The 27,195-nt window shown below is 46.8% G+C and overlaps 1 protein-coding gene across 1 annotated transcript in view; it reads left to right on the top strand.

Moving 5' to 3' along the window:
• GTF3C1 (general transcription factor IIIC subunit 1) overlaps positions 1-27,195 on the top strand; it is a 199,708-nt gene that overhangs the window by 4,812 nt on the left and 167,701 nt on the right. Inside the window, exons 2-3 of the mRNA XM_089691990.1 lie at positions 12,275-12,469; positions 16,775-16,948. Coding sequence (XP_089548116.1) covers positions 12,275-12,469; positions 16,775-16,948 — 369 coding nt within the window. The remainder of the gene's footprint in view (positions 1-12,274; positions 12,470-16,774; positions 16,949-27,195) is intronic.

The raw sequence follows: 27,195 nt of genomic DNA, 5'->3' as shown, positions 1-27,195 counted from the left end.
CTTGCCTTCTAGCTTGGCCCAGGAATCATGCCTGATCCAGGGGTAGGTCCTGGGAGAAATCCCCCTGATGACACAGGGCCTAGTGAAGAGGAGGTGGAGGACCTGACTGTGGGTTCAGGACCTGGTGAGGATGTGTACAGACAGAGGATTATTGATCAGTTCATGTTGATTGCAAGAGCTGAGGAAAACCTTTTTTGAAAGCTGAACACAAATCCTTCAGAGCCAAATACTGCCAGGCCTGGAGTAAGAATCTATTGGTCATAAAGCTGGAATTACAGCAAATGGAGAAGGTGAAGAAGCAATCTTTATTATTGGAGAAGTTGAAAGCCAGAAGTGGAGCGTTTGCAAAAAGGTTTGACAATGAGAGGAGATTTGCCAGTCAGACATCAGCAAGTTCTGTAGATCAGCAGCCTCATGTAATGGATGACCCGGCTCCATCTACCTCCGCATCCCTCCCTCCATGTCCAACTGAGGAATCGCAAGCGGCAACCAGCCAGGGAGTTGAGTGAACATGGCACCCTGACCTTCATCCAGCAGATGGAGTTACCCCTGGGGGGCAGACAGGTTTACCTTTTCTGATGATCTGTCCCTGAGATTGGACAGAGGAGATACAGACCGGCAAAGCCAGTACTGGTGGGGAAATCTCAGTACACCAAGCTGCCTTCCAACATGTCTGCCCAACCTGCTGTGGTGAGTACTGCTGATGAGAAGGAGCTCTGCAAACAGCATGCTGTGGAGGAATCTTCTGCAAACTTGGAGGGAAAACCCCTCGCAGAGATGTCTTCAGACCATTAGATGGACCTGCCCCAAACACCCCAGACATGGATTTTGCTGCTCCTGCTGAGACCAGTCGTTCCTCTACAGGCAAGATGGCTGCCATTTGCAAAGAGTGCTTCACCTGAATCTGCATATGTTCCAGAACTAATTGATGCTGGTGGTGGAGGAGAGCAGCACAGTCATGGATGTGTCCTGTGTTGGTGATGTTTCACCTGTTGCTGTGTCTGAACGGCCTGCACTTTCCTCAGCCCTGTTCTGGAGGAGGAGATGGCAGCTGGAGCTGTCTCACTGCAGCAGGGACCAGACTAGTGGAAGCTAGTTCAGCGGATCTACGCTCTTGGCCTACTCCATCTCCAGTACCCTTCCCTCGGCAGCGCAAACATGGTCAGGAGAGTGTGGGGGTGGAGCCGAAGGGGCTGAGGTAGGGGTGTCCATATCCCATGTCTCACCTGCTGAAGGGGATTCAGCTGATGAGGGGTGGGAGAGGGTTAAGAGGAAGAAGATGAGAAGAGCTGTCCTTTCTTCTTCAGAATCAGGCCCAGGAGGGGTTCCTCTTGGCAACACCTTTTCAGTTTTGTCAGGTGATGAGATGGTATCTGATTTATCAATTTTTTTTTATCATCTATTGATGAGGGGGAGTTACTGTACTCTGAAGAAAGCTGTTTTGGGTGATGAAAGTGTGGTAGAAATTATGGAAGGACTACCCCAATCATCCTGATGGCAGTTCCCGCTCCTTTAAAGGTGGCGCCCATTATTGTCACCAGCATTAAATCTGCAAGAAGTTGTGATATAGCCTTATTTTTGCTCAGTGAGTTTGATGCTGAGATTTTATTTTTGCAAGAGACCTGGCTTGGTACTTTCACTGATGTCCATCTAGCAAAAGGGAGTGGAGATGTGGTCCCTCCTTTTGGTCTCTTGCGACAGCCTTGCAGCGGAGCTGCGGTGCTTTTTAAAACCGATATGGTAATGTGCCGGCGGGTAGAAATGGGGATATACATGGTCTTAGATGTCTCTGTTAGGGGGCAGGACCTTTGCCTGATCTTTGAAGGTGACTTTAAAACCATAATTAGGGCTGAAGACAGGCCCCATAGACAGGCTGGGTTATGATAGCATGTTTCTTAGAGATATGGTTAGACAGGCAGGCCTGGTAGATGAAACTCTAAAGAAAAGAGATTAAATCCACGCTATGGTCTATGATAAATTAGGTGGATATAATCCACATCAGCAGCCAACACAATATTGCAGGTTACAATACTAAAAACATATAAAAAAGTGCAGGGCTTAAATTAAAAATCCAAAAACATGATAAACATAACCAAAGTCCTGACGACATCATTGATGAAACGCATAGGGAGGAGTAGGAGCGTATGATGTTATCGCGCACTGGAACGTGGCGGCCATCTTTATGGTTGGAAACAAACCACGAATAGATATGGTGACATGCTGTTTTTTATGAGTTATGATGTACGTGTTTTATTGCAGTTAAGACCAGCGTGGATTTGATTTAAATCAAACTGATTTAAATCACGATTTAAATCACTAGTCAGTAAGGCTTAATTTAAATCATAGTTTTCTACATAAAGACTAATTCTTGCTGGTATAACTTTAATATGCAAGTAGATGAAGATTTTTAGAATAACAACTTTTCATATTAGTTTTTTTATCCCCAGTTTAATAGGTTAATCATTCATATTTGGACAACTTTTCTGTTGTACTTAGGAAGGAGAAAAGTAATCATTACCTTAATAATAACAATTTAAATACATTTATTCAACTGAAACAATAACATTACAGCATATGTTATTTGCTTAAACAAACATCCATGTTTGTTAACTAATTTGGCTCAATTAAATATATATATTTTAAGAAACGTAGACTGTCAGCCCCTTCCTCCTCACACTTAGTTTCACTTTGTTCTTGTGCAGATCTATTCCACTCCAAACAATCAGAAAAATATTGTTTCTATTCACTGAACTTCTTGAAACTTAGCACTGAAGGGGTTGATTCTGTATTCATAGGTTTGTAGAAGTTAGGATTAAGGTCTTTTTCTTAACTCTGTTCATGTTATAACATTTTTGCTGTGAAGAAGAGGCATGTGATCTCCGCTGAGTCAAATTCAGTTTTGAGACCTGCAAAAGTAAACCAAGCATCTGTGATAATATCTTGTAGGCAGAGAAACTGCCCAATAATCTTACAAAAACCTCTGGGAGAGCATGACATTGTGAATGGATTAATGGAATTTATTTACCAAAAAAGTAAACATATACAGCCTTATTCTACATAAATAAAAAACTAATCTTTATTTCATGACGGAATAACCTTTGGATGGTAATATATTTTCCACAACAAGCATTTTATTTTAAAAAATCCGATTTAAATAAAAAAAATCTGATTTTTTTTTTTTTTTTTTTTTTTAAATCATAGATTTTTATCCACCCTGGTTAAGACATTACAATTTCTCAAAATACTACACTATGAGGATTCCTTTTTACATTTGAATTGGATTGTCCTCTATGAGGATAATATATTTTATAGGTTCAACCCAGTCATTTTTATATTGAAGACCAGGATTCAAAGAAGTACACAGGTTTATTGTTTTGCTCCTGGGAAGCACACCGCGTGTATTGACCTTTCCTTAATTGGGGGTCAATATTATCCAGTAATTGGCAGTGTATTTTGTGCTGGTGAAGTTTTCTTTTCTTCTTGGTGACTTCTTGGGATTCTTTGGGATTTTTGTGGATCCTGGATTGATGAACTTTCCTTTTATATGTTTCAAGCCTTTTGGATCGGACTTTAGTTATGTTTATCATGTTTTTGGATTTTTCATTTAAGCAATTAACTTTTTTATATATAGGCCTGGTAGATGTGCACATTAATCACTGCCCTGGCAGCACGGGTTTCACATTTTAGAGAGGGAATAATCAGAGCAGGATAGAGGACAACTCTGCTTTCTTGGCTCCAGAGTTGAAGGTGGTGGAGTTCTCTGACCACTGTATGCTGTCCGTGACTCAGAATGCATCGGACACTCCACCAAGAGGAAAGGGTGTCTGGAAACTTAATTTGGCTCTCCTGGAAGATGTAGCGTTAAGACAATCCTTTGAGGATTTTTTCAGGCACAGGTTTCTATTCTGGACTTTTGCAGCAGTAAGTCAGAGTGGAGGGAGCTTGTGAACAAAGGGCGATTGGACTTTTCAAGGCCATAAGTAAGAGGCAGCTTGGTTGTATAGTTCCTATCAGTATTTGCAGAGGAAGCTTGATTGTCTTGTCTCGTATGGAGGAGATCCTGGAGAGATCTCTGAGGTGAAGCTTCTTCGTAGGAAGTGTCAATACGACCAGCATGCCTCCTTGGTTCTGGAGTGGGATTATGGGAAATATTACTCGCCTGATCCTTACCAGAACTGTAAACAAGGCATAGTGAAGATGGTCATAGGCCTGAAAGACAGTACGGGTTCCCTGGTTAAGTCTGATCAGCGACCTTGGAGACCTTCTGGGGAACAAAAGGACCTTAGTTGGGACAGGATGGAAAGCTTTCTGGATTCTACTCTAGGATTGAGAAATGGTACATTGCTTTTGATGGATTTGTCAGAACCAATTTCAGCTGATGAGGTAGTTAGTGCTATAGACAAGCTGGCTACCATAAAATCGCCTGGGCCAGATGGATTGACAGTTGAATTTTAAACATGTTTAAGTCCATTCTGGCTCCCCTTTTAGCAGAGGTTTTTAACAGCTGTGTAGAAGATGGTTCGCTCCCTCCCTCCATGAGGCAATCTGCTGTGATTCTTCTGTCAAAAAGTAAAGACCCTTCAATGATTGAGAACTGGTATCCCCATCAGTCTTCTCAATGTTGATCATAGCAAAGATTCTTTTTTGACGCGTCAGTAGCAGGCGAGTTGTGGTCCAATTGTCAGCACTGTTCCATTTAAGGTAGAAGTACCTTTTCAGTAGTTTTAGCTGTCTGGGAGGCTTTGGAGCGATGCAGGCATTGGATCAGGCAAAAGCTTTTGATCCAGAGAATCAAAAGAGGGTGGAATGTAGTCCCGTCACCGCTGGCAGGTGGGAGGAATGTAGCCCCGTCACCGCTGGCAGGTGGGAGGAATGTAGCCCCGTCACCGCTGGCAGGTGGGAGGAATGTAGCCCCGTCACCGCTGGCAGGTGGGAGGAATGTAGCCCCGTCACCGCTGGCAGGTGGGAGGAATGTAGCCCCGTCACCGCTGGCAGGTGGGAGGAATGTAGCCCCGTCACAGCTGGCAGGTGGGAGGAACGTAGCCCTGTCACCGCTGGCCGGTGGGAGGAATGTAGCCCCGTCACTGGCCTCTTTTTCTTCTCTGTGATATAAATAAAGTTTTTGTGAAAAAAGCCCCGTCACCGCTGGCAGGTGGGTAGAATGTAGCCCCGTCACCGCTGGCAGGTGGGTGGAACGTAGCCCCGCCACCGCTGGCAGGTGGGTGGAACGTAGCCCCGTCACCGCTGGTCGGTGGGTGGAACGTAGCCCCGTCACCACTGGCAGGTGGGAGGAACGTAGCCCCGTCACCGCTGGCAGGTGGGAGGAACGTAGCCCCGTCACCGCTGGCAGGTGGGAGGAACGTAGCCCCGTCACCGCTGGCAGGTGGGAGGAACGTAGCCCCGTCACCGCTGGCAGGTGGGAGGAACGTAGCCCCGTCACCGCTGGCAGGTGGGAGGAACGTAGCCCCGTCACCGCTGGCAGGTGGGAGGAACGTAGCCCCGTCACCGCTGGCAGGTGGGAGGAACGTAGCCCCGTCACCGCTGGCAGGTGGGAGGAACGTAGCCCCGTCACAGCTGGCAGATGGGAGGAACGTAACCCTGTCACCGCTGGCCGGTGGCAAGAATGTAGCTTTGTCACCGCTGGCCAGTGGGAGGAATGTAGCCCCGTCACTGCCCTCTTTTTGTCCTCTGTGATATAAATAAAGTTTTTGTGAAAAAAGCCTTGTCACCGCTGGTTGGTGGGTGGAATGTAGCCCCGTCACCGCTGGTTGGTGGGTGGAACATAGCCCCGTCACCGCTGGCAGGTGGGAGGAACGTAGCCCCGTCACCGCTGGCAGGTGGGAGGAACGTAGCCCCGTCACCGCTGGCAGGTGGGAGGAACGTAGCCCCGTCACCGCTGGCAGGTGGGAGGAACGTAGCCCCGTCACCGCTGGCAGGTGGGAGGAACGTAGCCCCGTCACCGCTGGCAGGTGGGAGGAACGTAGCCCCGTCACCGCTGGCAGGTGGGAGGAACGTAGCCCCGTCACCGCTGGCAGGTGGGAGGAACGTAGCCCCGTCACCGCTGGCAGGTGGGAGGAACGTAGCCCCGTCACCGCTGGCAGGTGGGAGGAACGTAGCCCCGTCACCGCTGGCAGGTGGGAGGAACGTAGCCCCGTCACCGCTGGCAGGTGGGAGGAACGTAGCCCCGTCACCGCTGGCAGGTGGGAGGAACGTAGCCCCGTCACCGCTGGCAGGTGGGAGGAACGTAGCCCCTTCACCGCTGGCAGGTGGGAGGAACGTAGGCCCTTCACCGCTGGCAGGTGGGAGGAACGTAGGCCCTTCACCGCTGGCAGGTGGGAGGAACGTAGCCCCGCCACCGCTGGCAGGTGGGAGGAACGTAGCCCCGCCACCGCTGGCAGGTGGGAGGAACGTAGCCCCGTCACTGCTGGCCAGTGAGAGGAATGTAGCCCCATCACTGCCCTCTTTTTGTCCTCTGTGATATAAATAAAGTTTTTGTGAAAAAAGCCCCGTCACTGCTGGCAGGTGGGTAGAATGTAGCCCCGTCACCGCTGGCAGGTGGGAGGAACGTAGCCCCATCACCGCTGGAAGGTGGGAGGAAGGTAGCCCTGTCTCAGCTGGCAGGTGGGAGGAACGTAGCCCTGTCACCGCTGGCCTGTGGCAAGAATGTAGCCCTGTCACCGCTGGCCAGTGGGAGGAATGTAGCCCCGTCACTGCCCTCTTTTTGTCCTCTGTGATATAAATAAAGTTTTTGTGAAAAAAGCCCCGTCACTGCTGACAGGTGGGAGGAACGTAGCCCCATCACCGCTGGAAGGTGGGAGGAACGTAGCCCCGTCTCAGCTGGCAGGTGGGAAGAACGTAGCCCTGTCACCGCTGGCCTGTGGCAAGAATGTAGCCCTGTCACCGGTGGCCAGTGGGAGGAATGTAGCCCCGTCACTGCCCTCTTTTTGTCCTCTGTGATATAAATAAAGTTTTTGTGAAAAAAGCCTCGTCACTGCTGGCAGGTGGGTAGAATGTAGCCCCGTCACCGCTGGCAGGTGGGTAGAATGTAGCCCCATCTCCGCTGGTCGGTGGGTGGAATGTAGCCCCGTCACCGCTGGCAGGTGGGAGGAATGTAGCCCCGTCACCGCTGGCAGGTGGGAGGAATGTAGCCCCGTCACAGCTGGCAGGTGGGAGGAACGTAGCCCTGTCACCGCTGGCCGGTGGCAAGAATGTAGCCCTGTCACCGCTGGCCAGTGGGAGGAATGTAGCCCCGTCACTGGCCTCTTTTTCTTCTCTGTGATATAAATAAAGTTTTTGTGAAAAAAGCCCCGTCACCGCTGGCAGGTGGGTAGAACGTAGCCCCGTCACCGCTGGCAGGTGGGTAGAACGTAGCCCCGCCACCGCTGGCAGGTGGGTGGAACGTAGCCCCGTCACCGCTGGTCGGTGGGTGGAACGTAGCCCCGTCACCACTGGCAGGTGGCAGGTGGGTAGAATGTAGCCCCATCTCCGCTGGTCGGTGGGTGGAATGTAGCCCCGTCACCGCTGGCAGGTGGGAGGAATGTAGCCCCGTCACCGCTGGCAGGTGGGAGGAATGTAGCCCCGTCACAGCTGGCAGGTGGGAGGAACGTAGCCCTGTCACCGCTGGCCGGTGGCAAGAATGTAGCCCTGTCACCGCTGGCCAGTGGGAGGAATGTAGCCCCGTCACTGGCCTCTTTTTCTTTTCTGTGATATAAATAAAGTTTTTGTGAAAAAAGCCCCGTCACCGCTGGCAGGTGGGTAGAACGTAGCCCCGCCACCGCTGGCAGGTGGGTGGAACGTAGCCCCGTCACCGCTGGTCGGTGGGTGGAACGTAGCCCCGTCACCACTGGCAGGTGGCAGGTGGGTAGAATGTAGCCCCATCTCCGCTGGTCGGTGGGTGGAATGTAGCCCCGTCACCGCTGGCAGGTGGGAGGAATGTAGCCCCGTCACCGCTGGCAGGTGGGAGGAATGTAGCCCCGTCACAGCTGGCAGGTGGGAGGAACGTAGCCCTGTCACCGCTGGCCGGTGGCAAGAATGTAGCCCTGTCACCGCTGGCCAGTGGGAGGAATGTAGCCCCGTCACTGGCCTCTTTTTCTTCTCTGTGATATAAATAAAGTTTTTGTGAAAAAAGCCCCGTCACCGCTGGCAGGTGGGTAGAACGTAGCCCCGCCACCGCTGGCAGGTGGGTGGAACGTAGCCCCGTCACCGCTGGTCGGTGGGTGGAACGTAGCCCCGTCACCACTGGCAGGTGGCAGGTGGGTAGAATGTAGCCCCATCTCCGCTGGTCGGTGGGTGGAATGTAGCCCCGTCACCGCTGGCAGGTGGGAGGAATGTAGCCCCGTCACCGCTGGCAGGTGGGAGGAATGTAGCCCCGTCACAGCTGGCAGGTGGGAGGAACGTAGCCCTGTCACCGCTGGCCGGTGGCAAGAATGTAGCCCTGTCACCGCTGGCCAGTGGGAGGAATGTAGCCCCGTCACTGGCCTCTTTTTCTTCTCTGTGATATAAATAAAGTTTTTGTGAAAAAAGCCCCGTCACCGCTGGCAGGTGGGTAGAACGTAGCCCCGCCACCGCTGGCAGGTGGGTGGAACGTAGCCCCGTCACCGCTGGTCGGTGGGTGGAACGTAGCCCCGTCACCACTGGCAGGTGGCAGGTGGGTAGAATGTAGCCCCATCTCCGCTGGTCGGTGGGTGGAATGTAGCCCCGTCACCGCTGGCAGGTGGGAGGAATGTAGCCCCGTCACCGCTGGCAGGTGGGAGGAATGTAGCCCCGTCACAGCTGGCAGGTGGGAGGAACGTAGCCCTGTCACCGCTGGCCGGTGGCAAGAATGTAGCCCTGTCACCGCTGGCCAGTGGGAGGAATGTAGCCCCGTCACTGGCCTCTTTTTCTTCTCTGTGATATAAATAAAGTTTTTGTGAAAAAAGCCCCGTCACCGCTGGCAGGTGGGTAGAACGTAGCCCCGCCACCGCTGGCAGGTGGGTGGAACGTAGCCCCGTCACCGCTGGTCGGTGGGTGGAACGTAGCCCCGTCACCACTGGCAGGTGGGAGGAACGTAGCCCCGTCACCGCTGGCAGGTGGGAGGAACGTAGCCCCGTCACCGCTGGCAGGTGGGAGGAACGTAGCCCCGTCACCGCTGGCAGGTGGGAGGAACGTAGCCCCGTCACCGCTGGCAGGTGGGAGGAACGTAGCCCCGTCACCGCTGGCAGGTGGGAGGAACGTAGCCCCGTCACCGCTGGCAGGTGGGAGGAACGTAGCCCCGTCACCGCTGGCAGGTGGGAGGAACGTAGCCCCGTCACCGCTGGCAGGTGGGAGGAACGTAGCCCCGTCACCGCTGGAAGGTGGGAGGAACGTAGCCCCGTCACAGCTGGCAGATGGGAGGAACGTAACCCTGTCACCGCTGGCCGGTGGCAAGAATGTAGCTTTGTCACCGCTGGCCAGTGGGAGGAATGTAGCCCCGTCACTGCCCTCTTTTTGTCCTCTGTGATATAAATAAAGTTTTTGTGAAAAAAGCCTTGTCACCGCTGGTTGGTGGGTGGAATGTAGCCCCGTCACCGCTGGTTGGTGGGTGGAACATAGCCCCGTCACCGCTGGCAGGTGGGAGGAACGTAGCCCCGTCACCGCTGGCAGGTGGGAGGAACGTAGCCCCGTCACCGCTGGCAGGTGGGAGGAACGTAGCCCCATCACCGCTGGCAGGTGGGAGGAACGTAGCCCCGTCACCGCTGGCAGGTGGGAGGAACGTAGCCCCGTCACCGCTGGCAGGTGGGAGGAACGTAGCCCCCTCACCGCTGGCAGGTGGGAGGAACGTAGCCCCCTCACCGCTGGCAGGTGGGAGGAACGTAGCCCCGTCACCGCTGGCAGGTGGGAGGAACGTAGCCCCGTCACCGCTGGCAGGTGGGAGGAACGTAGCCCCGTCACCGCTGGCAGGTGGGAGGAACGTAGCCCCGTCACCGCTGGAAGGTGGGAGGAACGTAGCCCCGTCACAGCTGGCAGATGGGAGGAACGTAACCCTGTCACCGCTGGCCGGTGGCAAGAATGTAGCTTTGTCACCGCTGGCCAGTGGGAGGAATGTAGCCCCGTCACTGCCCTCTATTTGTCCTCTGTGATATAAATAAAGTTTTTGTGAAAAAAGCCTTGTCACCGCTGGTTGGTGGGTGGAATGTAGCCCCGTCACCGCTGGTTGGTGGGTGGAACATAGCCCCGTCACCGCTGGCAGGTGGGAGGAACGTAGCCCCGTCACCGCTGGCAGGTGGGAGGAACGTAGCCCCGTCACCGCTGGCAGGTGGGAGGAACGTAGCCCCGTCACCGCTGGCAGGTGGGAGGAACGTAGCCCCGTCACCGCTGGCAGGTGGGAGGAACGTAGCCCCCTCACGGCTGGCAGGTGGGAGGAACGTAGCCCCCTCACCGCTGGCAGGTGGGAGGAACGTAGCCCCGTCACCGCTGGCAGGTGGGAGGAACGTAGCCCCGTCACCGCTGGCAGGTGGGAGGAACGTAGCCCCGTCACCGCTGGCAGGTGGGAGGAACGTAGCCCCGTCACCGCTGGCAGGTGGGAGGAGTGTAGCCCCGTCACCGCTGGCAGGTGGGAGGAACGTAGCCCCGTCACCGCTGGCAGGTGGGAGGAGTGTAGCCCCGTCACCGCTGGCAGGTGGGAGGAACGTAGCCCCGTCACCGCTGGCAGGTGGGAGGAACGTAGCCCCGTCACCGCTGGCAGGTGGGAGGAACGTAGCCCCGTCACTGCTGGCAGGTGGGAGGAACGTAGCCCTGTCACCGCTGGCCGGTGGCAAGAATGTAGCCCTGTCACCGCTGGCCAGTGGAAGGAATGTAGCCCCGTCACTGGCCTCTTTTTCTCCTCTGTGATATAAATAAAGTTTTTGTGAAAAAAGCCCCGTCACTGCTGGCAGGTGGGTAGAATGTAGCCCTGTCACCGCTGGCAGGTAGGAGGAATGTAGCCCCGTGGCCGGTGGGTGGAATGTAGCCCCGTCACCGCTGGCAGGTGGGTGGAATGTAGCCCCGTCACTGCTGGCAGGTGGGTGGAATGTAGCCCCGTCACCGCTGGCAGGTGGGTGGAATGTAGCCCCGTCACCGCTGGTCGGCGGGGGGAATGTAGCCCCGTCACCGCTGACAGGTGGGAGGAACGTAGCCCCATCATCGCTGGCAGGTGAGAGGAACGTAGCCCCGTCACCGTTGACAGGTGGGAGGAACGTAGCCCTGTCTCCGCTGGCAGGTGTTTGGAACTTAGCCCCGTCACCGCTGGCAGGTGTTTGGAACTTAGCCCCGTGACCGCTGGCAGGTGGGTGGAATATAGCCCCGTCACCACTGGTCATTGGGTGGAATGTAGCCCCGTCACCGCTGGTCGGTGGGTGGAACGTAGCCCCGTCACCGCTGGCAGGTGGGAGGAACGTAGCCCCGTCACCGCTGGCAGGTGGGAGGAACGTAGCCCCGTCACCGCTGGCAGGTGGGAGGAACGTAGCCCCGTCGCCGCTGGCAGGTGGGAGGGACGTAGCCCTGTCACCGCTGGCCGTGGCAAGAATGTAGCCCTGTCACCGCTGGCCAGTGGGAGGAATGTAGCCCCGTCACTGCCCTCTTTTTGTCCTCTGTGATATAAAGTTTTTGTGAAAAAAGCATACATTTTAAAAAATAAAGTTTACACAAAGCACTCAGAATCCCCCCCCCCCCCCAAATAAAAATTATGAGTCCGTCCTGCACCTCATATGCGCAGACTTACGAATGTAAACACTAAGCACTACACATGTTACATATAGACACGCATGCTGGAGTGTGAGCAATAATTCTGTGGGTAATATTCATGAATAAAACAGTATTAAACTCAAAAACTAACCTTTTTTCTTGTATTCTGCAGCTTACCATTTCTTAGATGTGATGACTGTTTTAGTTTCCTTTCTTTAAGCGTTTTTTCTTTCTATTCTCATCTGGTGATCTAGCCAGTAAGTCTGTTGTTTTTCTACAGAAAAGCTCTCTTGCAGTTATAGGGATGAGACAGATCATTAAACACTGGCAGTGGTGCTGAAAATGATCATTTATTTATTTATGTAAAACCTTTATCCCAAAAGAAAAAAACTGTTGCTGTAACTGATTATCATGTATTAGCTGGAGTTTGGCTTCAATTTGTTACTGTATCTAAATCTGCTAGTTCTTCTAACACTCCCATCCCCACAGACTGACAATGCTGCTGTCCAAATCTTTCTACCTCTGAGCCTGTATGTGTGTATGTATGCATCCTAATAATTCTAAATCTTAACTGTATACATCATATATTTTTCAGGTATGAGGAGCTTGATTGCGATCCAAGTGTACTTAAAGCCAAAGGCGATTTTTGCACTGAAGACATATACTCCGTTCATGCTATAACAGATAATAAAAATGGAATCCAAGGCTCATGTCGTTTTTTTAACACTCGAGTTTCAGTTGCAGAACATCTAAGAAAACACTCCATCACATGTGAAGATGCAATTGCCAAGTGAGTATGAAGTTTTATATTTTCCCATACATAACATAATCTTATCTCTATCTAAAATATTCAAGAGGATTTGCATTGCACAGATTTTTACTTTTATGTGCTTTTCCTACAGGAAGAAAAAAAACTATACAATGATATGCATTACTAGGGACTGTCTTGGTTTAAACCATAATTATTAAATAAAAATATATTGGCATGGGTAGCACAGTGTATGATTTGGACATCAAAATGGTATTAAAACCCAAACCAAAAAAAGTTCTATTGTAGCTTAACCATCATTGGATGTTGCGGATGCTCTTTTTCTCTGTTCTCACAAGGTGATAGCCAGTAACTCTCCTCCTGTATTAGTGAGACATCATTCTGAATGAATGAGCACAAGAGGTGCAGCAGACTGAGGGTGGTGTGGGGGGTGGGAATGATTTAAATACAATACAACTTTTTAATTAGGTACAGCAAATGGTTTTATTCTTTTTGGGATAAAAGTTTACATGAATAAATCAAAATTGACCCCTTCAGTGTTAGGTGGTATGTCTCATCCATGTAAACTGATACATTCTGCTGAAGAGCTTGTGCTTTTGAAATTCAACTGACTGACCAGCTAGATCACCAGATGAAAACAGAAAAAGAATGCCTAAAAAAGAAAATGAATGCATCATCACATCTAAGAATTGGTAAGCTGCAATATAATAAATGTTTGCTTTTGGGTTTAGTACTGCTTCAAACTGTCAGTTTCACCAGTTTTCATGTATAGTGACCATATATCTTGGAAAAAAGAATAAATAAATAAAGCTGCTAACAGATAAAGTGCAGGTAGATAGAATGTTAGGATGTATATGCTGCAGCTTGAATTGCCTCTAGTACACCCAAAAGTCTGACCTTGCCTGCTATCTCTCAGCTCCAACCTGTTTTTAGCCAGTGACGTAGCCCATAATAGTCCAGAGTCCGTAGAACTGTGTGAGTATCATAATCTCTTCAGATCAGTCTGGTATACAGTTAGGTCCATAAATATTGGGACATCGACACAATTCTAACATTTTTGGCTCTATACACCACCACAATGGATTTGAAATGAAACGAACAATATGTGCTTTAACTGCAGACTGTCAGCTTTAATTTGAGGGTATTTACATCCAAATCAGGTGATTGGTGTAGGAATTACAACAGTTTGCATATGTGCCTAACACTTGTTAAGGGACCAAAAGTAATGGGAAAATTGGCTTCTCAGCTGTTCCATGGCCAGGTGTGTGTTATTCTCATTATCCCAATTACAATGAGCAGATAAAAGGTCCAGAGTTCATTTCAAGTGTGCTATTTGCATTTGGAATCTGTTGCTGTCAGTGAAGCAAGCCATCATTAGGCTAAAAAAACAAAACAAACCCATCAGAGAGATAGCAAAAACATTAGGCGTGGCCAAAACAACTGTTTGGAACATTCTTAAAAAGAAGGAACGCACCGGTGAGCTCTGCAACACCAAAAGACCCGGAAGACCACGGAAAACAACTGTTGTGGATGACCAAAGAATTCTTTCCCTGGTGAAGAAAACATCCTTCACAACAGTTGGCCAGATCAAGAACACTCTCCAGCAGGTAGGTGTATGTGTGTCAAAGTCAACAATCAAGAGAAGACTTCACCAGAGTGAATACAGAGGGTTCACCACAAGATGTAAACCATTGGTGAGCCTCAAAAACAGGAAGGCCAGATTAGAGTTTGCCAAACGACATCTAAAAAAGCCTTCACAGTTCTGGAACAACATCCTATGGACAGATGAGACCAAGATCAACTTGTACCAGAGTGATGGGAAGAGAAGGGTATGGAGAAGGAAAGGAACTGCTCATGATCCTAAGCATACCACCTCATCAGTGAAGCATGGTGGTGGTAGTGTCATGGCGTGGGCATGTATGGCTGCCAGTGGAACTGGTTCTTTTGTATTTATTGATGATGTGACTGCTGACAAAAGCAGCAGGATGAATTCTGAAGTGTTTCGGGCAATATTATCTGCTCATATTCAGCCAAATGCTTCAGAACTCATTGGACGCCGCTTCACAGTGCAGATGGACAGTGACCCAAAGCATACTGCAAAAGCAACCAAAGAGTTTTTTAAGGGAAAGAAGTGGAATATTATGCAATGGCCAAGTCCTGACCTGAATCCGATTGAGCATGCATTTCACTTGCTGAAGACAAAACTGAAGGGAAAATGCCCCAAGAACAAGCAGGAACTGAAGACAGTTGCAGTAGAGGCCTGGCAGAGCATCACCAGGGATGAAACCCAACGTCTGGTGATGTCTATGCGTTCCAGACTTCAGGCTGTAATTGGCTGCAAAGGATTTGCAACCAAGTATTAAAAAGTGAAAGTTTGATTTATGATTATTATTCTGTCCCATTACGTTTGGTCCCTTAACAAGTGGGAGGCACATATGCAAACTGTTGTAATTCCTACACCGTTCACCTGATTTGGATGTAAATACCCTCAAATTAAAGCTGACAGTCTGCAGTTAAAGCACATTTTGTTTGTTTCATTTCAAATCCATTGTGGTGGTGTATAGAGCCAAAAATGTTAGAATTGTGTCGATGTCCCAATATTTATGGACCTGACTGTATATGCATAAAGGAAAAGCACTTGCAAAAATAGATTCAAGAAAGTAAATAGGGCTTTTTGAGTGTTATTCTTTTTACCTAAATTTACTGGGCAATCAGGTGCTGTGGGTAAAAGGTTTGGTGAGGGAAGAAATCCACTTTCCAGATATCAGCTTTAAAGATGAGCTCCAAGTTTAAAAAAAAAAACAAAAAACTTTTTTTTTTTTTTGTCTTTCTAGACAATACTTTATGTCAGTTGGTTTCCCTTCACTAGGGCATGCCAAGACCAAACTCGCATGTGCTTCTCTTCTTCTCCCCTTCGTACAACAGGTGATTACAAAAATTGCTCTGAAACATACAGGAATTGTCTTCACAACCTCCCTTTGACATGTATACAAGGGATGTGTGGCTCCTTCCTCCCCAGAAGTATCTTCTTTTGATGGGTCCCTTGTTGCATCTTCATCTTACTAATGTTACCCTGAGGGTTTTAACATTGAATAACTAATTTGTAGACATACGTTCTGTTTTGATGAGTCAATTAATAATTTCTTCTTCAACAGTAAATCTTTTACTAGGAATGTGTATGCTAAAATCTGTATACCCCTCACTGTTAAATTCTGCATCTTCAGTTGCTTATGTTTTTTAATCTTCTTATGTTTTTGAGTCTGAATAAACAGGCCCTGGTACCATCAAGGTGCAGGTTTCCATCATCAATTTTTTTCTAAGGGCCCTTTGACACAGGCTGACTGTTCGTTTTTCAGGCGGACCCAATAAGACCAATCATTGTTCTTTATAGGGAGGCGGATGTAAACTGCTGATCACATGTAAACAGGGAAATGCCGGTTATCGGCATTTCTCTCCTCATGAGCTGTCACGCTGACAGCTCGAGAGGAGAGACGGTAATCGGCATTCCTTGGAGGGGACATGTACACTGATCATCAGAGCACTGATGATCAGTGTAGCCCCAGCAGTGCCACCTGTCAGTGTCCATCAGTGCCAGCTGTCAGTGCTCATCCATGCCAACTGCCAGTGCCCATCAGTGCCACATTTCAGTGCCTACCAGTGCACATCAATGCCACATATCAATGCTCATTTGAGCTGCCTTTCAGTGTCACCCGTCAGTGCCACCTATCAATGAGGAGGGGAGAAATGCCACCTATCTGAGGGGAGAAATAAGCAGCACATTGCAGTAAGGTATCAAAGCACCGATACTGCCAGCAGATAAATGTTCTGCTTGGAGTTCTGCTTTAAACTCACTCAACTAGGTCTGCTTTGTCCTATCTAGTCAGAGAAATCTGTGGTTGATCAGATAAATAGAAAAGCCACCTCGTCCTCCTTTCTAGTGTTCATCAAACATTATTGGGAAACTTTTCTTTCCAGTCAGGGTCAGATTTTTTTTGCAAGGTTCTGCGAGTTGTTACTCTAAGATTTGTTATCTGCTTGGTTACTGCTGTCCTGGAAGATGATCAGAAGAAAGTTTAAGGTATCCATTTCAAAGAATATTGAAGCAATACATTGATTTATTCCTTTCCTATTTTTTATTCTTCACGTTATGACTCGGAGACCCCTCAAAGTGGGGAGGATTTTAAGCCTCGCCATTGTTTATTTAGGTTGGCAGAGCTATTCTTAAGTACTGCTGACCAGGAATATTTTTGGAAAGGTTCACCAGACAACTAATGTAATTTTTAGATCATAAGATGATTTTTTGTTTTCATCTTACTTACTTTATAGATGGGGAGAGAAACTTGTGATTGTTGGTTCTCAGACTTTGCGATCACGAGCTCTACTTGGATGGGAAGGTGATCCTTCAATAAAGTTACCAGACTGTTCATATTGCATGCTTGAGAAAGTTGGAAGATCACGATGGCAAGGAGAAATTCAGAGGGACCTCCAAGGAGACTTTAAGTATGTCTTTTCTTCATTAGAAAGTTTATTGTGTGTATTAAGTTACTTTATTCAGTACTTGTTGGGGTTTTCTTTGTTTTTTTGTGAGTTGCCATTGCCTCCAGCAAGGACTTGGACATAATTCCTCTACTCTATTTCATTGATGAGCCTCTTTTTAACCTCCATCATGTGAGTGGCTTTTTTATTGTTTAGAAATAAACATCTTTCATACTGCACTTAGAGGCGCTTTTCCTCTTTTGTGTTTTATACAGAATGTAACAAGCCAATTCAACCTATCGTCTCTGATATAGGTTTATTATAAAAGTGAGTAACTGTCTGCAAGAAAGACACTGGACAGTTGTCAGGCTGGAGCAGCCACTACGTTACGCCACTTACATACGCAACCTTAACTGTAAAGCGCCACTGCACTCTATGCTAGATATGCCACTTTGACTGCAAACATCAGCAGAATTTGCCCACAAAGAGTGAGATTTACACACTGCTGGTCAGTCAAGTTACATAGGGGTATGCAACTTGGCAGGATGCTGGCATAAAGTGAAAGGATCAGTCTGGCATGTTTTAATAGTGTCATATGCAGCTAGAGGGTTCACTTAAAATATAATCTAAGAAGAATTTAAAGTATATGTAAACCTTCACCTTGTAAAACAACCCTTCAGTTTAACCACTTAAGAACCACCCCCATAGCAGATATACTGCTAAAAATATGTGATTTTGCATTCCCGGGTAGGGGGTGCGAGCGCGTCTTAGCCGCGCCACTATTAGCTGCTGGATATGTCAATCACCGGTTCCCGACCGACGCTTCACGGCCGGGACTCCATGACCGTTGTCAGGGCTGAGAGGGGAGAAATCTGTGTCTAAACACAGATCTCTCTCCTGTCAGCATGGTCATGCTGCTTTGTATCCCAAGTAAAACACAACACAGCACACATAGTAAAACACACACAGTACACAGATTGTCCCCGATGTGAACCCCTTCTTGCCCAGTGTCATTAGTACATTGTCAGTTCTTTTTTTTTTTTTTTTTTTTTAGCACTGATCACTGTATTAGTGTCACTGGAGATGTCAGTGGCAATTAGTTCCCACTCAGTGTCAGAATGCCCGCAGTCCTGCTTTAAGTCGCTGATCGCCGACATTACTAGTATAATAAAAATTTAAATTCCAGTGTATATACCTCCATTTGTAGAAGCTATAACTTTCACGTAAACCAAATAATATACACTTATTGGGATTTTTTTTTTTTTTTTTTAGCAAAGGCATGTAGCAGAATACATTTTGGCCTAAATTTATGAAGAATTTTTTTTTTCTTTTTTTTTGGACATGTTTAACCGCCTTCCGCCCACCATATAAGGAAGTGACAGGTGCAAGTCAGTTCTCTTGTTCTAGGAGGACATCATATGACGTCCTCCCACTCTAACCGCGCATACGCGGCTCCGGGAGCATGCAGCACGGCGATCGGTGGTGTGCTGTGTCCCTCGGACACAGCGGATCACCGATCAACGGAAAGAGCCAAAGAAGTTGGCTTGGTCATGTGATCAGCGGTGTCTAATCACAGCTGATCGCATGTAAATAGGGAAATGCCGGTTATCAGCATTTCTCTCCTCACGAGCTGTCACGCTGACAGCTCGTGAGGTGAGGAGAGCCGGTAATCAGCATTTCTCAGAGGGGACATGTACACTGATCATCAGGGACTGATGATCAGTGTGCCATAATGATCAGTGTAGCCCAAGCAGTGCCACCTGTCAGTGCTCATCAATGCCACCTGCCAGTGCCCATCAATGCCACATCAATGCCACATATCAGTGTCTACCAGTGCATATCAATGCCACATATCAGTGCACATCTGAGCTGCCTTTCAGTGCCAGTCAGTGCCACCTATCAGTGCTGCCAGTCATTGCCACCTATCAGTGCCAAATATGAGTGCTGCCTTTCAGTGCCCATCAGTGCTGCCCATCAGTGCAGCCTATCAGTGCCCATCACTGCAGCCTTAATAGCACACATCAGTGAAGGAGAAAAATCACTTATTTACGAAATTTTATAACAAAACCTAAGAAAAACTTTTTTTTTTTATTTTCAGTTTTTGGTTTGTTTAGCAAAAAGTAAAAAACCCAGAGGTGATTAAATACCACCAAAAGAAAGCCCTGTCTAAAAAAAAATGCTAAAATGTTATATGGCATACAGTGTTGCAAGACCGCACAATTGTCAAGTGTGACAGCGCTGAAAGCTGAAAATTGGCCTGGGCAGGAAAGGGGTATAAGTGTCCTGTAGGCAAGTGGTTAACAGCAAAAAGTTAAAAATATAGGGTTTTTTTTTAATTTGCCGATTTTTTTTGTTTGTTTGTTTATAGCTCAAAAAATAAAAACCACAGAGGTGATCAAATACCACCAAAAGAAAGCTCTCTTTGTTGGAAAAAAAGGACATAAATTTCATTTGGGTGCAGCATTGCATGACCGCACAATTATCAGTTAATGCTGCGCCATATCGCAAAAAATGGCCTAGTCAGGAAGAGGGGTAAATCTTCTGGAGGGCAAGTGGTTAATATAGAAATGAAATGCAAAACATTTGTGTATAGTTATAAAAGACATTCTAAATAAATTTTTGCCCTGTTTTATAAGCAATCACACACCCTCTAAGCTCCTTATGCAGCTGAGAACAGAGAGCTGGAGGAGGAAAAACAGCATTACACTGAACTTCCCTGTAAAAAAGCTGTGTGGGTGGGGGGGGGGGGGCGGTCAGGACAAGTCAGATCATTGGAGGAGAACACTCTGAGTTTCCAGCACAGCTAGAGAACTGATCACATTTTGCTCTAATGTCTAATGTAGTTCATTTTTACAAGTACATGGCACAGCAGGCACATATCAGGAACATGAAATGTTGGGTTTACATAATCTTTAAGCATAGGGCTACATAGCCGATATTTAGCAATGTGTGATGGGGAGTGACTTTGGGTGGGGGGCCCATGGAGCACAGCTCACTTTGGAGGGGTGGGGAGACCCCTTTCTCAGCTCCCCATATCCCTCTTATATGTAAGTCACCCTGTGCCTGTTAGGGGTGCAGGGTGATATGTCCTGATATTGTGTAGACATGTATAGGTGGGGGTTGTTCATTGTTTAATGCCATGTAGTTGTATCCCATTGTTCTATTGTGTGTCTTGCTTGGGAGCAAACTATTATGGGATGTATGTGTTTGTGTATTGGCTTGGTGGGGGGTGTTTCCGGCAGCCCTTCCCCCTGATGGGACTGCCTGCTGATGTGTTTCTTGTTACTGGGTGTGTATTGCCCCACCCTGTGTATATATCTTGTCTCTGTGTTAAAATAAAGGAGTCTGTTTCCTGATTTATTTCAAAACTGGTCTCGTCTCGTCTAGTCTTGTATGGTCAGCGGTGGTGTCCATGGATCTGTGTTTGGACAGGGAAGCGGGAGTCTAACGGAAATACCTTGGTGCAGTCGGGGTCCGGTTACGTTACACAATGCAAGATCACTTTCTGTTTCCTGTGAGCAGCAATGGAGGAGTTTTATTGCTCCAATTCAGCTGTACACCCCAGTTATCATGCTTGTTCTCCCTCTCTGCTTTCTTCCTGAGTGGTGTACACCATCCAGCTTTGCTGTCTTTTGCTGAACACCACCTACTGGTTCCTGTGAGAAGTACAGAGGAGGGTTTATGCACACATTTAGCTTCATGTCCGTGGTACTCATGCACCAACTTCTATTGCCCCCCCATACCTTATTTTGGTTGGTTACAGTTCTCGTCTGTGTGGCTGCTCCTTTCCTCTTCACTGTATTGCACAATCAAAGTTTACACAGAATCCATACTTTGCATGAAGTGTGCACATGCGTAATCCGAGTACAGTCAGCACACAGAGCAATGACTGAGTGATAAAATAGTCACAGCATGTGCAGGCAGAACATACTTGTACTGCCCCAGAAATCTACATGGCACACATGGCACTCAGCATATTACATGGTTGCATATTTGGTAAGTCTGAATAAAGACAGCAGTCCATTCAGTTCTGTGTTTTTTGTATGTTTATGCCAATAGCTTTTCTCATGTCCATGTATATTGCATTCACTGAGATACTCATCGAAGAGTTTTTGTAAACTATCAACACTCCCCACTGACACCACCAACTATCATTACCACTCTGACAGTAAAGAACCCCTTACGCAGTTTAAGGTTGAACTGCTGCTTGTCCTATTTAGCCCAGGGAGAAAACTATTCATTCCTAGGTTGCTTGAAAGACTATTGAGATATTTTATATATCACTGTCATACTCCTCTTAAGCTTCTATTCTCTGGAAAATTTGATTTATTTATTATTTATTTATTTCAGGTACTTATATAGCGCTCTCAATTTACGCAGCGCTTTACATATATATTGTGCATTCACATCAGTCCCTAACCCTCAAGGGGTGTACAATCTAAAGTCCCTAACTTACATTCATACATACACATACTAGGGCCAATTTAGACAGGAGCCAATTAACCTACCAGCATGTCTTTGGAGTGTGGGAGGAAACCGCAGTACTCGGAGGAAACTCACGCAGGTACAGGGAGAACATGAAAACTCCAGGCAGGAGGTGCCGTGGCTGGGATTCGAACCAACGACCCTAGTACAGCCAGGCAGAAGTGCTAACCATTTAGCCACTGTGCTGCCCAGCACAGTGCTTAATGCTTGTAGGCATTCCTCCAGTCCCCATATTGGCTTTGTTGCCCTTCTCTGGACTGTTTCAAGTTCCAGTACCTCCTTCCTGAGAACTGGTGACCAGAACTAGACATCATAATCAAGATGTGGTTGGACTAAAGTTTTGTAAAGTGGTAGAATTATAGTCTTCTCTTTTTGAGTAAATATCCTTTTTAATACATGCTAATAGTCTTCCAGCTTTGCTTGATGCAGCTTGGCATTGCATGCTATTGCTGAGCCTGTGATCTACTAGGACCCCCTATATTTTTCCATCCTGGATACCCCCAAAGGTTTTTCCCCTAGCAAGTAGCTTACATTAATATTTTTAGCTCCCAAGTGCCCACACTGAGATTGAACTATTTATAGCAACCAATATATCATTTGTGAATAAATTAAACAGAATTGGTCCCATGGCAGAGCCTTGGGGTACCCCACTCACAACTGCAGACCAATGAGTACACACTATTTATTGCTGCCCTTTAGCTTTGTCCCAGTAACCCGTTTTCTATCCAGGTACTTGCACTATCGTCCATGCCAACAAACCTCAGCTTGTAAATTATGCGTTTATCGGGAACTGTATCGAATGCTTTGCAAAATCCAGGTATGCCACATCCATTGATCTTTCTTTATCTAGATGGCAGCTCACTTCCTCATAGAATGTTAACAGGTCTGGCAAGATCAGTCTTTCATAAATACATGCTGATTACTACAGCGTTTACTAATTAGACTGTTTTCATAAGAAAATTCTTGGATATAGTCCCTTAACATCCCGTCCAATAGTTTACATACTGTTGATGTTAGGCTGACTGCTTTGTAGTTTCCAGGTATATACAGTGTCTTGAAAAAGTATTCATACCCCTTGAAATTTTCCACATTTTGGCATGTTGCAATCAAAAACGTAAATGTATTTTATTTGGATTTTATGTGACAGACCAACATCAAGTGGCACATAATTGTGAGTAGAGGAAATGGTTTTCAATATTTTTTAATAAATATGGGAAAAGTGTGCATTTGGGCATGCATTTGTATTCAGCCCCACCTGAGTCAATACTTTTGTAGAACCACCTTTCACTGCATTTACAGCTGCAACTCTTTTTGGCTATGTCTCTACCAGCTTTGCACATCTAGTCAGATTGGATGGAGAGTGTCTGTGAACAGCAATTTTCAAGTCTTTCCACAGATTCTCAGTTGGATTTAGGTCTGAGCTTTGACTGGGACATTCTAACATATGAATATGCTTTGATGGAAACCATTCCATTGTAGCTCTGGCTGTATGTTTAGGGTCATTGTCTTGCCGGAAGGTGAACCTCTGCCCCAGTCTCAAGTCTTTTGCAGACTCTAACAGGTTTTCTTCTAAGATTGCCCTGTGTTTGGCTCCATCCACCTTCCCATCAACTCTGACCGGCTTCCTTGTCAGAGCATTCTGCAACATGATGCTGCCACCACCATGTTTCACAGAGGGAATAGTGTGTTCAGGGTGATGTGCAGTGTTCGTTTTCCGCCACACATAGCATTTTACTTTTAGGCCAAAAAGTTCAATTTTGTTCTAATCTGACAAGAGCTCCTTCCATATGTTTGTTGTGTTCCCCACATGACTTCTTGCAAACGGAACTTCTTGTGCCTTTCTTTCAACAATGGCTTTCTTCTTGCCACTCTTCCATAAAAGCCAGATTTGTGGAGTGCATGACCAATGGATGTCCTGTGGACAGATTCTCCCACCTGAGCTGTGGACCTCTGCAGATTTTCCAGAGTTACCATGGGCCTCTTAACTGCTGCTCTGATTAATGCTGTCCTTGCCCGGCCTGTCAGTTTAGGTGAACAGCCATGTCTTGGTAGGTTTTCAGTTGTGCCATACTCTTTCCATTTTCGGATGTTGGATTGCACAGTGCTCCGTGAGATGTTCAAAGCTTAGGATATTTTTTTATAACCTAACCCTGTTTGGTGTGTTCCTTGGCCTTCATGATGCTGTTTGTTCACTAATGTTCTCTAACAAACCTCTGAGGGCTTCACAGAACAGTTGTATTTATACTGAGATTAAATTACACACAGGTGGACTCCATTTACTATTTAGGTGACTTCTGAAGGCAATTGGTTCCACTAGATTTTAGTTAGGAGTATCAGAGTAAAGGGGGCTGAATATAAATGCACGCCACACTTTTCAGACAGTTATTTGTACAAAATTTTTAAACCATTTTATCATTTTCCTTCCACTTCACAATTATGTGCCACTTTGTGTTAGTCTATCTCAGGGGGCTCCAAACTATGGCCCTCCAGCTGTTGAAGTACTACAAGTCCCATCGTGCCTCTGGGGTTCTTTCATGTGGCTGTCAGTCTTGCAAGGCCTCATGGGACTTGCAGTTCCTCAACACCTGGAGGGCCATAGTTTGGAGACCCCTGGTCTATCACATGAAATCCCAATAAAATACATTTACGTTTTTGGTTGTAACATGACAAAATGTGGAAAATTTCAAGGGGTATGAATACTTGTTTAAGGCACTGTATCTTGGTTTTTTTTTAAATATTTTAAATATTGGTATCATGTTGTCTTTTCATCAATCTGCTGGTACCATTCTAGTCACTAAGCTGTCCTTAAAAATTAGGAATAACAGTCTGGCCATAACTCGGTTAAGTTCTGTGTGGACTCTCAGGTGTAAGCCATCTGGTCACATTAAGTTTTTCAAGTCTTTTTTTGGACACTGGCTTCTTTTAGCCACTAGGGTACATTCTGTGTTGTGTTACGATAAAACATAGTCTTGATTATTGTACCCATCCTTTTCCTATGTAAAAACTGAGGAGAAGCATGCATTTAATACAGTTGCCTTCTCTTTGTCATTTGTAAGCAACTTCTCCTGATCATTATGGGTCTAATATGCTCTGATCTCAGTTTCTTACTATATATTAATTTTTTTTTGTTAACTCTTCTCTGCTGAGTCTCCCGCTTGTGTGTTTTTTTTTTTTTGGTCATACTTGTTTTGTTATTCTTTAGTTTTTTTAAGTTTGCCCTAATTGTGCTTTTTCATTTATTTTTGCATAGCCTGTAGTGTTGGAATGCCTATGATGACCCCCTCAGCCTTATATTTTTTATAAAGGCCATTTTTTTCTCTTTTATATGCTTTTCACGCTCAGGTTTAGTCACCCAGGTTTAGCCTTAGCTCTTTTATATTTGCCCATTGGAATGCACTGGCTAATGCCATTATTTATGTTCCTGAAGTCCTCCCATTTTTCTTCAGTGTTCATTGTTTCTAGAATTTGATCCCATTTCATATCTTGTAATATGGAGCAAAGTTTAGAAAAGTTGTCTCTTTTGAAATTGCGTTCTTGCACTACCCTCCTTTTTCCTATGATTTACATTAAATGAATTACTCTGTGATCACTGTTTCCTAGGCCAGCCTTTCTCAACCAGGGTGCCTTGGCAAAATTTCTAAAAATTGACCAAAACTTGTTTACAAGCCAGCGAGTGGAATAAGCCTGCCTTTTATTTACACAAAGCCACAGGTTTTCATTGGGAACCATTACAACCTTCTAGCCATCGACATCCTTACAACCAATGACATCATCAATTGATAAGGAAGATGTCAGCTGCCTGCACAGCATCCTAGTTTGACCCTTACCTGCCCCTCTCCATCAATGTCGAGTGTCCTACATGTGTGGATGTTGCTGCGTTATATAAAACTATCAGAGTAATTTAGAATGGGGTGCCTCAAGACTGTCCATAATTTTAAAGGGTGCTTTGACTGAAAAAAGGTTGAGAAACACTGTCCTTGGCTATCTCTTTTTTCCATGTCTGCAATCAGATCTATGGTATTTCTAACCACTTGCCCTCCAGAGGATTTACTCCCCTTCCTGACCAGGCCATTTGTTGTGATACCAGATAAAGTGGTGCAGCGCTGAATAATAATATGCGGTTAATACACACAATATGCTAATGCAAACTTATACACATGCGTGATGTCACTCTGATGGTGATCAATAAATATTAAAAAAGTTCAATATAATGGTGCGGATCATGGAGAGATCCTAATTCCAGGTGAGTGGACGTCCTGATCCAAGGTGTGATAATAGGTGCAAACCACACAAATAGGTGAAAAACGCACTCACCAGATGTGCGTTTCAAATACGCAATATATGATCCTGCGTCACCAGGCCATAGATTGGTCATCAAATCTCGGATCGGGTGTACCCACAGATCGCCTTCTCGGTTCCACGGAGGCAAGATCACCAGAAACTGCTACCAGGTATCACCACCAGGGTCATGGTTCCTCCAGATGGGCACTGCGAATGATAGCACTCACACAGAGTGCCCAATGAGAGACCACATAGCGTGATACTGCTTAAGAAACCTTTATTCAGGGTTTAGTTGGTGTGGGGTACATAAAAGGATTTTCAAAAAAAGAAAGGGGGCAGCAGCAACAGGACATCTTACCACCCCTGGTGGACACCCTGGAATGTATGGTCAGTACCTCTTTTTTTGAAAATCCTTTTATGTACCCCACACCAACTAAACCCTGAATAAAGGTTTCTTAAGCAGACACTAATACAGTGATCAGGGCTAATAAAAAGCACTGACACTGTACTAATGACACTAGGCAGGAAGGAGTTAACATCTGGGGCGATCAAAGGGTTAACTGTGTGCTGTTTTGCTCTGTGTGTGTATGTGTGTGCTTTACACTGTAAGCACACTGCTTTGTATGGCTCTGCTATGCAGAGCCATACAATGCAGTGTGCAGGAGCTGACAGGGAAGAGATCTGTATTGTTTACATATAGATCTCTCCCCTTTCGGTAATACACGGTGATCGCCGGGTGCCGGCGGGAAATCACCGTCTGGGACCCGGTGATTGACAGGTGAGGCCGCCACTGGTGGCGCGGGTAGGGCGTGCGCATCCACCAATTGACACACGAAGTTGTCTTGGAAGACCTTTAAGAAATTATGAGCCTTAAATGAGTGATCAGTACCATCTGCCCAATCAGTATCTGGATAATTGAAGTCCCCTATTGTGATAACATTGCCCTGCCTTACTGTCATTCCTAACTGTGACAGGAGATCAGTCTCCTCCTCATCCTTCAGATTGGCGGGCCTGTAGCATATGCTCACTATTAATTTACCATTTCTTCCCTTTAAAGCGTCAGTCACAAAAATTCCAACTTCTCCCGTGCCCCATTAGCAGTGCCCTGACCCGTGTTTACTAGCAAATCATTCTTGACATACAGGCACACCCCTCCCCCTCTTCTACCTTTCTTGTACTTCTGATACAAGGAGTACTCCAGAACAGTCACAAGCCAGTCATGCGAGCTGTCAAACCAAAATTCTGATATTCCCACAAAGTTGGAATCCTCCTCATGTATCAACAGCTCCAGTTCTTCTATTTCCATCTTGAATTTGAAATGCACAGTTAGACTTCATGTACACTAGCATTTTTTTATTTTTTTTTAAAGCTCCAAAAATGCTGGATAAAGAAACGCTGGTAATATCGTTTTTTGCTAGCGTTTTAGTAGCTTATTGGAACGTTCACATTTTATCAGGATTTTCACAGTATATGCAGGGGAAAAAAAACCTAGAAAAAAAGCCGTT

Source organism: Staurois parvus, unplaced genomic scaffold, assembly GCF_062004578.1.
Source record: "Staurois parvus isolate SC_StPar_1 unplaced genomic scaffold, SC_StPar_1.0 ptg000022l, whole genome shotgun sequence".
NCBI lineage: Eukaryota > Metazoa > Chordata > Amphibia > Anura > Ranidae > Staurois > Staurois parvus.
Note: the sequence above shows the minus strand (reverse complement) of the source record. Positions and strands in the feature narration are given on the sequence as shown.